The 13,508-nt window shown below is 41.5% G+C and overlaps 1 protein-coding gene across 1 annotated transcript in view; it reads right to left on the reverse strand.

The window, feature by feature from the left end:
• Window positions 1–13,508, reverse strand: part of LOC117447603 (neural-cadherin-like) — a 109,343-nt gene that overhangs the window by 55,902 nt on the left and 39,933 nt on the right. Inside the window, exons 2-6 of the mRNA XM_034084369.1 lie at window positions 9,633–9,830; window positions 6,011–6,236; window positions 4,959–5,163; window positions 3,715–3,826; window positions 875–1,124 (exon numbers count right to left, since the gene is read on the reverse strand). Of these exons, the coding sequence (XP_033940260.1) occupies window positions 875–1,124; window positions 3,715–3,826; window positions 4,959–5,163; window positions 6,011–6,236; window positions 9,633–9,830 (991 nt within the window). The remainder of the gene's footprint in view (window positions 1–874; window positions 1,125–3,714; window positions 3,827–4,958; window positions 5,164–6,010; window positions 6,237–9,632; window positions 9,831–13,508) is intronic.

Below are 13,508 nucleotides of genomic sequence, written 5' to 3' on the forward strand. Positions count from 1 at the left end.
TTTGAAGAATGCCCAAAATAAACCCCAGCGATTTCACTGAACTTCTGAACAAGACACATTTATTTTATCGAACCTGCAGGACAGACTATGAAATGTATCTCTGTGATGTGGTTAATGTGTGATAAGTGAGGAACATGTTGTTTTTCTGGCAGGTGGCTGTGATTAACAGAGCATAATATATTGAGTTTGCTTAACTAGTGTGCGTTTTACTTCAGCCCCATTGATGCAATTTGGCCAGCAGCAAATATTACCACGCCAAATAGCCTGAAGGAAAACGGGTATGTATCCGTGAAGCTACTATACCTTGTCGGTTCAAAAAGCAAAGCAATCATCTGGTGGAGCAGAAACACTCCTTAAACTTGTCATCTTTGTGACAAACTTTGATCGTCATATAGCTGAACTCCGGGCCTGAGAACTCACATTTTTGTTTTTATGATTTGGGCTACAGTAACAAAGCCTGCAGCAAAATAAGTGGACCTTGAGCACGCTGCTTCTTGTGTATGAGGGGGGCCTTGCAAATAAACAAATGTTTGTGTTTTCTGAAGCAACATTCACAAAGACATATTAACACTGCATACTTTTTGTAATGGCTTATTGATCCACTAGCACCTTTGTGTCCTGGACCCGCACTTTTCTTCTTCTTACATACAGCCAATAGCTACATTCTGAGTCCTAAAAGTGTAGGAATTATAATGGATGACTACATCAGCTTTCTCTTAAACTTCATATCTCGGTCATTGTTGTATTTTTGTTTGGCAGAAAGGCACAAATGTGAAAAACGATGGTGTAAAAATGAACACCACAAATGACGGAGAAGGATTTATGGGAAAGAATGGACAGCTATTATGAAAGAATAAGTGGTACAGCTGCTCACACAGGCTGGGAGAACTCGGGGGTCTCATCGTTGATGTTTGCCATCCTCACACGAACCGTAGCCGTCCCCGAGTGAGGCTCCTCCCCGCCGTCCGTCGCCATCACAACAAACTCGTACAGATGGTTGGGCCTCTCGTAATCCAGCCGCCCCGCAGGGAAAACGGTCCCGTGCGGTGAAATGCTGAAGTCCGGACTCAGGGTGTAATAGGTGAGCTCAGCGTTTAACCCCGAGTCACAGTCCGTGGCCAACACTGAGGGAAGACATCACACAAGGACCATCAATTTACAGTTATTCGAAACGAGCTGATGAGATGGCATCCGCTGATGGATATGTTGACATCTGTGTAGATCATTATCTCTTTATGGCCTTGCGGAACATGCAATAGATCATAAACTCTGACAGCTACAATTACTAGCACATAAACTGACTGACTGAGCCCCTTCAGAGTAATTACCATCATTTGTAAAAATGAGCTTAAAGGCGGCAAAAAGACCCACTGAAATAAATAAGTTGTTTTTTCTGCAGCAAGCGTTTGGAAATGATTTTATTCCGTGGTAATTACACAGAAAAACATATATAGATTTTGTTTCTAACGTGGGATGGAACTACAGCCACTGATATTGACAACCTCCGTTGCCGAGCTAATTTAAGTTTGCTGTTTGGATTTCACTTAAAGTCAGTGTTTCATACACAGCCCCTCTAGCTCAGAACACAAGCATATTGCAAATTCTTTTGATGTGTGTATTTCCTGTTTTTCAGGAATCAGCAGTAGCAGTCTTGCATCTCAATGCTTCTCACCTCAATGTTTTGTAATATAGTGCTTTACTGTTCTATATATAAATACTTCTTTCGAGTGTTTAATGGGAATTAATCATTAGATTTAAAAGTTTCACTTAAACCTAGTGCTTTATCTCCAGACTATTTCTCTTTTTCACCATCAACCTCAGTGGGTAAAGTTAAAGTGAAAGCCTCATTGTTAAGTATTCATCTGTGTCTTTGCCTAGTAGAATGCAATCTGATATTGGGGATTTTACTCCCTTGGTGCATGAGCACTTTTCATTAGTTTGCAGTTCAGACCGGCAGATTAACAAATTAACATTCTTTCACTTTTTTATCCAGCTTTTTGGCCACCCGTGAGGTGTTGGGGCATTCTGGCTTCAGTGAGATAGAAGATACTTTGTTTGTCATTAGGCATTTCAATATTTAAAAGGTAGAATAAAGTATCACATCACAAAAAATGTAATAAACATAAAACTTCACCTACTTCCATGTCGCGTGACGAAGGTAAAAGGTCTAAAGATATCAAAACAAGTGTATAGTATAAAGAACTGCTCCATATTTATCATGCTTGACTCAACTCATGCAAATATTCACCTTAATCTAGCGTCACTTACTGTACTGCCAACAGAAAATGACTTATGTTATGCTTTGATGTACTCTTCTTATGAAGAACAATGCATTTTGGCTTGTGGCCTTTTTAGGGTTATAAAAAAAGATCAAAACATAACATTTAAATAGGGTCGGCATAAAGCAGAAAGGTACAAATAAATATGAAAGATGATCAATCATATTCATCCACACACATATCGGCCGCTGGCTCAACTAGAAAGGTTGGTTGTGTTCATGGCCGTGTGGCTCAAGGCCAGAAATGCTGATCGTAATGCATTTCATGATGACCACAAGCCAAAACACCTTGGTCTCACAGTTTAGTATTTTACAGGTGTTGCAGGGGTCTTTTTATTGGAATATAAAGATATATCTTTTTGGTCTGTATTTGTAGCATAGCGATATATAACTTCCCATCAGTAGGTCTCGCTGAAGACTCCCTGTGTTCAATCTCTCTACCTTTGATCTCTCCTCTGCTGAGTTCCTCCTACGGTACTGGTTGTTTTATTTTTTGTTGATGCATTGGTTTGCATTTAGTGCCATTGTTCCTTCCGCTAGCTCTGCAGAGCCAACCATTTCTGCTGCTCCAGGCTGTGTATTCGAATGTTTTAAGATTAAATTAGCTCAGTTTTTCCCAACGAGAATCCACTATAATCATTCTCCCAGCCGTAGATTCTCACAAATCACTTTCGGTAGTCCATGTGGAACTGAAATCCCACAGGTGCAGAAGCATTTGACAAAACTAAACAGTCAACATGGTGAAATGCTAAAAAAGAATACTCCTGAATAATTCCTGTAGTTAGGGTTTTTTTACGCCTTGAGCCCCTTAATTTGTGAGTCATAAGAGAAGTAGTTGTGTAGTGAAATATTGCAAAGGGAACCCAAAGGTAGAGTATCTAAATACCTGAATATCTTTTAACAAGCAGAACATGCTATTGAAAGTGGCAACACATCACATTCGTTAAACAGAAAAATCCAATTATTGAAAAAAATACACAGTATAGCACTTTTCTACTCTGGATTTTTCAGTGTGTATTTTTACAAACATTGCCACTCAAGTTAAGCAGCGGCAATGGCAATACATACGCGTTCAGCCTCATAATTGATCATTATAAGGTAGCCTCATGCAGTAACAGATACATTGACATGTCATCATTCATACAGTACATAATAAATCAAAACAAATGAATGCTGTCTTCGTAGCAGCTAGGTTAGCTGAGTATAATTGAGATGATGATCACAGATGTGAAAGATGTATTAGTTTCTTTCGGTACGTGATACATTGACATATTATGGGTCTATAAGCCAAACGACGAATCAAGTTCTGAATTAAGGCCTTGGCATTCTCCCAGAATACATCTGTGGTTTTCCTGCAGAAAAATTGACTTTTTGGAGAGTTTCTCTCTCTACAAAGGAACAGATGGATGTGAAATATGGGGTCAGAGGAGTCTCACCCTGCAGCAGCGATGTTGCTGTGGTTACAGTCTCAGGGACTCCATCCACACTGTAGATGGATTGGAGGAACTCCGGGACACAATCGTTCTCATCCGTTATCAACACCTGAACCTGATTAGTGCCAGTGTGATGGGGTAAGAAGAGAGGAGAGGTGAGAGGAGAGGAGAGGAAAAACAGATACAATCAGAATGGAAGAATATAAAATTAGCCTTTCTTTAATAGCGTTCACATCCAGGAGACAACCATACGGAATGCTCGTATACCTGTAGTGTATATACATTCTCCGAGTCCTTAATCTAAATGGCATTTTATAGTTCTTCAAATTGCCAGTTCACCACATCCTTTATCTTCCATTTCATGATTTGTCCGAGTCAAAAATAGAAATGTTCTAAGCATGTGTGTTTTTTCAACAAAAGCCCCCCTTCCCCTGTTCTACAAGCTCCCTGTCACCACTGTGTGTAAAGTGTGAAGTGACAGCTGAGTAATAGTCCTAAAATAGCTGGGATAGGTTTCCCCAGTCTCCATCTCCTATACTGAGACATGTGGCTGAGCAGAAGGAGATTTTCGCCTGCTGAATCTGCGGTGATAAGCGAGTGCCTGACATGATAATTGAGTAACTAAATCTTTAAATTAATAATTTAAATGATCCTGAATTCATGAATAGTTTATCAAGAAATATTCGTTTGTGAATTACGTTTTTCGGATGAGAAGTTCTTATACGACGTGCCTCAGAGTGTGTGCTATATTTTACACAGTTCATCTCAGGATCACACTTACTGAGATTAGAAAAAAAAAAAAAAGGCTGAAAAAAAAACGGAAGAAAAAAAGAATCACTTAGTCCCCCGGTTGACTTGTTAACATTTCAGAACCTTTCAGCCATGCCTTTTCTGTAGACAGCCAACAACTCGGCTGCATCTTCTCTGTTGCTATCACTGTTGATGTCAACAGGTCAGCGCAGACATCAGATCATTGCCTTTGATGCAGACTTGTCAGACACATAACATTTAGGTGAAAACTGGTGACTATGAAAGCTTTATGGATGTCCAGTGGGATAGCACAGTGCAGCAACAACAACATCAGATTTTCTTTTTCAGTTTAATTCAGCAGTCAGAGTAAATGCTTATGTGACAGATTTCGGAATAAAGCATCACAGAGGACCTCAGCTTTGGGCTGGTTTAAACTGAGTGTATGAATTCCTCTATGACTCATGTTGCTGGCTGTATCCCCCTCTAATTAAACTAACCTCTGTGGCAGTACTGAGGCTGCCGGGCTCTTCGCTGCTTCGCACCATTAGCAGGTAGCGACGCTGGTCACTCTCGTAATCTAGCGTCCTGGTCAGACTGATCTCCCCTGTGTCCTGCTTGATGCTGAAAAGGCTACTGGGATTGATCAGCAGGCTGTAGCTGATAGGCTGGTTCTGGAAATAAATGGCAAACACAGCCAGGAAGCTGCGGAAAGAAAGAGAGAACAGATAAAAAAAATTAAGGAACAACTTTACTGTTCGATATCAGTTGCACACATGTTGGATTAAAATTGAAATCCTCTTTTCCCACATCAGCACAGCGCTGTAATGAAATCAATTCCTATATGGCTCATTGACTAGTGCTATAAACAGTCAATCTGTACTCGTCAGTCCTTTGTTATAATGTATACTATTATGCATATATCATTGTTTATGTTTACGGTTAAGAGAGTTTGCGTTCCCCTAATGGTGTGTGATGATGATATGTCAATTCACGCTCGAGTGCACTGGTGTGACCAAATGAATATTCATCAGCATAAGTCTTAACAGGTAGCGTTTGGGAATCAACATCTTAGACAAGGGTGTCTTTATGCATGTCTGAATTAGTTAATGTAGGAGTGTTTTTTTGCACAGACATGTCTGCATGCATTTCAGTTTTAATTAATTTTGTTCTGGTGTCGATTAATCAGTTTGCTTTCATGCAGACATCCATCCTAGTGTTTAGCAATTTACAGATAAGAGGTACACTGACAATACAACTTTAATAGTGCTCATCCTTTTTTTTATTCCTCAGTATCAGGCAATTATAACTTTTGAGGCAACAAAAGAATCCGACAAAGAGTGTTTGGTGATAAACCACACGGGAATAGACCATATTTGAATAAAAGCTCCTGTATAACTACAAGAAAATACTTCAAAGATATGTCACAATATCGTAATTAGATAGAAAATGTGAGAAATTACAAAACTAAACAAATATTTCTCATGATGTTTTGCCTGTATCATCCCTGCCTATGAATGTCTGAGTGAATGGTAGAATATGGGGTACTCACGGCTGTCCTTCAGGCGTGTTCTCCGGTATGGATATGGCGTAGCTGGTGTTGGTGAACTGCGGTGCTCTGGCTCCTGCCACCACAGAGAGCATGGCGGGGGGGCTGCGGCTGCCCAAGCCATCGAGAGCTACCACGCTTAACAAGTACTCTCTGTCCCTCTGAAGCACCAGCCCTGTGGTCACCACCTGGCCTGTCTGCTTGTCCACTGCAAAGCAGCCGTCACCACCTACAGGGAAACACAATGTATTTTCCAGCACTGGATCCAAACCAAGCCAATACTGTGGGCTAGAAAACTAAATGTTTCCCTGATGGAAATTTGAAATAGGTGATTCTGACTGAGTTATGGACCAAGATCCATGTTGGTTTTTTTATTTTTATTATACGATACAAATTAAATTACCATGTAATGCAGTGTTGCTGTACAATAGTGTATGTATCAAAACAAGTTCACAGTGTGGACTGACAAACAAACTGGCTACGTTTAAACAAAATCTTCTGTTTTGTACCACAAGGCAACACTATGATATAACAGCCAATGGATTAAGATATTGAAAGCAGCCTTATTAAAAGGACTCTGTAATTGCTACTTTGTATTCAGGCAGTATGGTGGACATTCAGCAGTGATTCAAAGCTGAATTTTCACTTACATTTATATTCATTCATTTGTCAGGCACTTTTGTCGAAAGCGATGTAAGAATAAGGTACATAATAGTTCTAAAAGAAGCCTTTGTGAAAAAGTGCAAGTGACGTCATTGTAGATCGTATCGAATGAAAGGCTAATAAACCTGAAGGAGCAGGTCAGGTAGGTGTTAGTTGCCACTGCGTAGGTGAGCATTGGTAACTTAAAGTTAATGTGAGCAGTAACTGGCAGCTATTGAAAAATGATATAGGTTGTATAAGATTGTACATGTGAGCTTCTGCATTTTTCTGAACAGACCCTTAAGAGAGATATTGAGTTTAAGGTTTGATGTTATAATCTTCTTGAGATACCATTGAGGCATGCTGAGAGCAGCACAGATAGAGCCTAGACCAGGGGTTTCCAAAGTGTGGGAAGGTGAGCCGGCTCGGTTCGCTGACGACCGGCCATTCTGTGATTCTCCAGAACACACAGATGGCCAGTCCGCCCCTGCCAGGACCGGTCCATGAAAATCCTAGCTTCAAATAATCGTGGTCATACTTCCTCCGTTTTCTGCCAGACGCTGTCTCCTCTCTCCCTATAGGTAACTTCACAAAAAATGTATCCATGTTGCCGCACGCATAAAGTTAGCTGAAGTTAACTATCTAGATTTCACTGTTTCTCGTAATTTTTTTCTCACGCTGCGCCTCCCCTGAAGCTCTCTGGCGCCCCCCCGGGGAGGCACGCCTCACACTTTGAAAACCACTGGCCTAGACTAATATGCTACAGCAGTGGTAAAAAACCATTAGAGTGAATAATCAGACCAGGTGCAGTTAGAAGAGATGAGGACCAAACACTAATCCCTGTGGTACACCAGTCGGTTGAATGAACTTCCTTCCTCATGAGCATTTGCAATGCCCATTTCAAGACATGTTTTAAATATTTGTATATATAATGAAGAGCGCTGTCATGGACTAAATGTTGCAATATTGAAGTCTTTCTATAAAATTATGATTTTTTTAGATGGTTTAATTCAAGCCGTTTCTCTATTGCAATATGTCTTGAACCTTAAACTTTAAAATCTTCCATATAATGGTACCAAAATGAAAGTGTATCAGTCGCCAAAGAATTTGGTGAGAGAGCAGTATTACTCCTAAACCTCATGTGAAAAAAAATTGTACAGAAGATAGAAAGCAATTTACCTAACTGACACAATTATTCCAACATAAACTTGATGTAGTTTGGCACTGTGCCAAATATTTCATTACAGGAGATTTTTGTTTCCATCACTATACACTTTATAAATAGGTAAGCTAGTCCTCAATAGCAACAGCAAGAGAAATACACGCTATTATTTTTAGAGATGTGTCTGATTGAATCTGATACTGCTTTGATGTGATGGTTCATGACTTGCTGTTTTTGTTTTTCAAATATTCCCTTTGTGACTGGTGACCAATAACAAGGCATTATTTCAAAGCCTCATTTACTCAACATTGATTAATATAATTTCTTGTCACAGGCTTTTTTTCTCCCTCGAAAACTTATGATAATGATAGTCAAAATGTCCAGTTAAATCAAATCTGCTTGTTTTTGGCATTCAAGGACAGGCATTTTTTAATGACACAACACAGAATAATAATCAACATTAATATTCAGAAAGGACAATAAGCCTACATTTAAATTGATGGGGGCAGTTATTTATGCACAATCTTGAGGTTTTTTATTTTTTTATTTTATTAGTAATCTTCACTGAATGTGGCGGCTGAGGCTGAAAAGGTAGACCAGAAGATCGGCTATTTGATCACAAGCTCCTTCAGTCTGCATGTCGAAATGCCCTTGGGCAAGAAACGGCTCCTCTAATTGCTCCCGAAGGCTGTGCCATTGGTGTGTGTATGTCAATGAACATAGATGATTAGCAGTTAGGAGTGTATCAATGTGTGTTAATTGGTGAATGTTGACATTCGTTGTGTTTGAACGTTGAATGTAAAGCACGTGGGGTGTACATTTGGTGATACAATTCTGTAGTTGCAGGAAAGCAGAACCTTAATTTGTAACACATCCTCCACCCTGTGCAGTTTCTGACCATAAGTAGTGCTATGGTTTTAAATAGTGGCTTCACAGTTTTGTTTGCATCATGCGGAGATTCTCATTTGTTTACAAGAAAGATCCATGATGAGGCACCTTTAAATAAAATATCTACTTTTCCTACTACTGTTGAATACAAAAAATTGGATCAGACAGATTGACCTCACTCTGGCCAGCTACTCTCATCCCCTTGAGGTCTTAAAAGTTAAGCACTGCATAAGAGGGTTAAATACATTTGAAATGTTGAAATCAGGGCTCAGCAGTAGCGAAACAACTCAGATTTCTTACAAATGGTTCAAGCATGTTATTATAAACCACAGCTACCTTTCGGTAATTGTGGTTAAACACACATAAGTAGATATGTGTGTTGGACTTATGTTAGTCAAAGGGAAATCGGTAGTGATTTGTAAAGCCCCACTGGCAAGATTAGCACCCCTCGCATCTCTGACATGCTAAAAAATCTCTATCCCCTCAACCACCAGGGGGTCTACTTCTCTGGCAGCCTTCCAACAACCCACTGTGTGCGTTTGTGTTAGTGAGTGCATGTGTGCATGCTTCTGTGTATGAAACAGAGAGAAGCAGACAGATAGACAAGAGTGCATGATAAGTGCATAAACAAATGTGTGAAGGCCTGTGGCTGTGTGTGCGTATGTGGGAGAGAGAGAAAGAGAGAGAGGGACGGAGATACAGAGGTGGATAGAGGCAGGGTGACAGAGAGACAGAGAAACTAATGGACACCTAAAGAGTGTATGAATGAATGTGTGAATGCCTCAGGCTGACTTTCTGAGCCACTGTGCTGGTGTTTGCTGGTTGTATTTATTTCCAAGGGTCCATAGCTGGCCAGCATATTAACAGCCTGTTTTAATACATCCTATACATCTCATTGGTGTGTGAGTGTTTGTGTGTAAAGTAGAAACTTACCATCCGACAAAAAGTATTCCACCTCTCCGCTTTTGCCCTCATCCCCATCGAGAGCCTGGAGCTGGTAGACAAACGTTCCCGCGGAGGCCTCTGGAGACACCACGGCCAGGTACGGGTACGGCTTCATATTCCACTCAGGGACGTTGTCGTTGACATCAGTGATCTTCAGCTTCACCTTGTTCAGGTACCAGTCTGGGCCTGGGGGATAGTGGAGAGATAGTGACGGAGCTGTGGTTACTGAAAGTGACAGCTGTCATGTAACTGTGTGTGTAGAGTGGAGAAAAGCAGCCAGGGGAATCCGAGGAACCGACTAGTAGCGAGTCAACTGAGGGTAAAGGTATGCCGGTTATAAATGATTCCAGGTAGATGGCAAAACATAATGCCAAAGGATTAGAATATCTCTCAGTCATTCTTGTAACTGCAATGTGGAACTGATACCTATACCGTCTCGATTCAGTTCAGAGTTTTTGGTCAATAACCACACTATCTTTAACACTGCATGTACCCTGTGGGGTAGGGGTGGACTTGGACTAAAAATCAGCCCGGGCATCTTGACCGGCCCAGTAGTAAATTGTCAACGGGGGGGGGGGGGGGGGCGGTGCTAGTGACTTATCCGACCGGCCCACTTCGGTACCGCCGATGAAATGAAGTGAACAACACAAATAAAATACTCTACATTTATTTGTTATTGGCTATGGTAGGTTATTGGTTATGTTCACATACTTATTTGGTTATTTAATTGTAAGCCGATCTTTTTCATATGGGTGTTTTACAGTTGTACCCCATCTAGTCTCTAGTAATTCTGCTCAAAGTGCACCAGATTGAAGCATTTTACTTTAAGTAAGAGGATCACTGCAACGAGCCTCTCAACGTCCCGACCAATCAGAGCACACTGGGCTCACTGGGAGGGGGCAGGAGCACGAACAAGCCATTTAGGACAGAGAGTGAATTCCTTGTTTGCAGTGCAGGGCTCCTATTCAGCCATCCACACATTCAGGATCCCATGGGAGAGAGACTCAGCCACAGTCTCATCGACAGAGTCTGCGTAAAGCTACCTTGATCTTCCCACAGGGGCCTAGGGATGATGCCTCGTGGCTGCAGGCATTTTGTCACCTGCACACTACCTCACTGGAGTGAATAAGAAGATTCCAGGAATCCAATTACCAACTCGCTCACTCTGAGTCAGGTCAGACAGCAAGACTGCACAGCAGCGCCCAAGGAGAGAATCGGTATAATACTGCGTTGCAGCCTCTATGACATTAGCTTAGCGTGCCTTTTTTTGGAGCTCAGGCTAGGGGATCATTATCTGCATTAGGTACAGTGACAAAATATGGAAACAATGTGCACCAACAACTCTCCTGACAGTGACACAGGCCCGATCTAGGGCACTGTCTGCATAGACTCTATTCTTGCAAAGTAGAGCATGCCACAGGATTGTGAGCTACAGTAAGACACTATTTTTTGCAAATATTGGCTGTGATCTGGTGTCATCGTGGCATGAAGGAATGTCAGAAGAGCTGCTAACCAGTTCAGTAGGCTGCGATCCACATAGGCCATCTGCCTTACTCAGAGGAGGAGAGCCCCTGCCAGGACAAACACACATATATGAACACAATCGCAAAGATTTGACATGTAGGCAAGTCGTCTTGTCACAAGCAGACACATGCTTGCACCCTTGACGAAGCTGACATATGTAAGTCTCTTTCCTTCCCCCCCCTTTCTCCAACCAACACACACCAGTGCACACTTACGCACAGAGGTGAGTTACCTAAGGGCTAAAGAGTAACTATGGATTTGAAATCCCATTATGTAAAAGCTCTCCTGTGTGTGACCACATATATATATATATATATATATGCATATATATGCACTTTGCACTTTGTATTTGCACTTTGTAATCCAGAGCAAAAGCAGCAGGAGTTTACTGTGCGTAGTTAGGGCGGACATGCAACAGATGTATTGTTGTTGTAGTAAACAGTTAGTTCTGCTTTACTTGTTTTCCGATTATTATGTAACATAGTGTCTCTTCGAAGTCAATTATCGTCAATAATAGAAACGTTTGCATTGGCAATGAGCGGTACATGCAAGCTGAAAAATGATATAAAGTCTTTAAACTGTATGAATTGCTATAATAAATCTTTTACAGCACCTACGGTAGCATGCGCTCGAATGAGTATATAAAACAGATGCTGAGATCCCAATTCCCATTTCCTTTTTTAACTAGCTTACAGTTGAAGATGCATTTTGATGGGAAATACAATGTATTGCATTCCAGACTAGCTCTGGAGTGTTCACAACTGAAACACAATAGCTATAAAGTGTGTGACAGCTCCTAAAAGGATTGTTAGAGGGATAATAATGGAGGGAGGAAGAAGCTAGAGGAGAGAATTAATCTAGTTTTCTGCTCAGGCTTTAAAGTTGCTCTGCACGGAGAAAACTTCTGACTCTGATCTGACGACGCTTGGTTGTGTCTGTGGATAAATAGCCAACTGTATAGTGGGGGCACGGAAACTAATCAATGTTTAGATGCTATCTCCTAAAATGTCGACAGCGGCAGTTTATGCAATTTAAGCCAGATCATCCTGCCCTGTAAGAGGGAACAATCCTCCCCGTGATGAATAATGAGAAAGGATAAAGATTCTTTTGCAAAGCTGAGGGCTTTAAAAGGCACTTAATCAAAAATAAATCAGCTCTAGCACTTAACATTTAGTTGACGATCAAATCTTTGCTGGGAGCAGTGCAAGACACATTCCTTGCCTCCTGCTTGTTGGTGTCTTTCCCAACCATGTCTCTGTGGTAATGGTGGTGATGATTTTACAAGACTCCATCTAATTAGCTTGTTACAGAGAGACTAATCAGAGCCAAGGCAGATAATTAGAGCCTATCAGCTCTGGAATGATAATGAAGAATGTACTATGTGTGTATGTGTGTAAGTGTGTGCGCGTGTGTTTGTGCGGCAAAACAGGGGCAAGTGGGAGTGCACGCTGCACTGCAAACATGTGTGATTTCTCTCTGATCTGGTGAGTAAAGTGCGGGCCCGGCTGTGAGCGAAGGCCCATGAGCAGCAACTCGACACAAACGGCCCCACCTCGGCGAGACAAAACATTTGATCAAATAACTGAGGCAAAAGGCTCACGGGCTGCACTGGATTTTATTCAGTCAAATTTGCTTTCTCCTCGCTCAGTATGATGAAAAGCAGGCCTATAAAGTATCCCAGAATCCCATAAGGATAATAGCATCATAACAAAAACACAAAAAAAAGTGGATGACAGGGTTGCACCAAAGCTAAGTTACTATACAGTGAATACAGTGTGTGTGTGTGTGTGTGTGTGTGTGTGTGTGTGTGTGTGTGTGTGTGTGTGTGTGTGTGTGTGTGTGTGTGTGTGTGTGTGTGTGTGTGTGTGTGTGTGTGTGTGTGTGTGTGTGTGTGTGTGTGTGTGTGTGTGTTTTGTATCACTGCAAGCCTGCCTGTTGATGTTTCTTGCCGTTAATCCTCTCCTTGGGAAGTTGCTATATAAAGCAGCTAAGTGGCTTGCCGGTTTGAGAAAAGTTGTCTCAAGTGCTTCAATGCACATGTACACTGCCCACAACAAGGACAGTGAGTATGTGTGGGAAGGGGATGAGAGGGAAAAGAGTGAAGGAGGGAGGCGCAGATACAGAAACACAAATATCTACAGGGGAAGAGGCAGGCGGCGTGGCGGATGGAGTATTGTGTGATGCTTAGCAGAGAACGTAAGCATAAGGAAGCAAACAAAAAGATGCATCCATGTTGGGAGAGAAATCTCCCAGCAGACCAAAGGAGAAGAAAATGAAGATATAGAACAAACGGTGTAATTAATGTCAGAGGGTCTTCTAATGGACCCCTGGATCCTCCTA

This window comes from Pseudochaenichthys georgianus, chromosome 6 (genome assembly GCF_902827115.2).
Source record: "Pseudochaenichthys georgianus chromosome 6, fPseGeo1.2, whole genome shotgun sequence".
In the NCBI taxonomy this organism is placed as follows: domain Eukaryota; kingdom Metazoa; phylum Chordata; class Actinopteri; order Perciformes; family Channichthyidae; genus Pseudochaenichthys; species Pseudochaenichthys georgianus.